General features: G+C 65.8%; 1 protein-coding gene across 1 annotated transcript in view; it reads right to left on the bottom strand.

Moving 5' to 3' along the window:
• ACOX3 (acyl-CoA oxidase 3, pristanoyl) overlaps nt 1-652 on the bottom strand; it is a 27,339-nt gene that overhangs the window by 26,161 nt on the left and 526 nt on the right. The window contains exon 2 of the mRNA XM_014533446.1: nt 9-239. Coding sequence (XP_014388932.1) covers nt 9-239 — 231 coding nt within the window. The remainder of the gene's footprint in view (nt 1-8; nt 240-652) is intronic.

A 652-nucleotide genomic window follows, 5' to 3' on the forward strand; every position in this document is an offset into this window, starting at 1 on the left:
CTACTCACAAACACGTGCAGGAAGGCCTTGGTGGCCAGGGACCAGTCGTACATGCCCAGGCAGGTGACCAGCGCCAGGATCCGCGGCGGGCTCTGCAGCAGGGTGTCCGCGTGCAGGCAGTCCAGCTGGAAGACGCGCCGGCAGCGCAGAAAGGTCAGCTCCCGCAGCTTGTCCACCGAGAGGCCGCGGCCCGGCCGGGCAAACAGGGGGTCGCTCTCCAAGGCCGAGAAAATGGACTTCTGGAAGGGAGGCACAGGAAACGGCGATGTGGAGGCTGGGTGCCATCCCACTGTGCTCCCCCTTCGACGGTTTTTCTTGAGGCCGAGGAGCACACATCCGGCCCAGAAACACCGGACGGAGGTGAAAGTCCTTCCCGGGGAGGGTTAGGAGCTCAACAGTCTGCATCCATTCCTGGGGCCTCGGCCACTCCCGGAGGCCCCCCAGCGAGGAGTCAGGCCTGGGCTGCAGCCCGAGACAGCACAGCTCATGGAGGGACATGAGGTCCAGGGAAGCCTCCTGGCTGTAATGGCACAAAGCCCCCTCTTTACCAACGACCTGGGACGCCACCAGATGCCCTGTGGGTCAGCCCGGCTATCGCTGCACCCCCTGTGGTCAGCCCAGCACCCCCCGTGGGTCAGCCCGGCCATCGCCT

The sequence above is a fragment of the Myotis brandtii genome, unplaced genomic scaffold, assembly GCF_000412655.1.
Source record: "Myotis brandtii unplaced genomic scaffold, ASM41265v1 scaffold986, whole genome shotgun sequence".
Classification (NCBI taxonomy): Eukaryota; Metazoa; Chordata; class Mammalia; order Chiroptera; family Vespertilionidae; genus Myotis; species Myotis brandtii.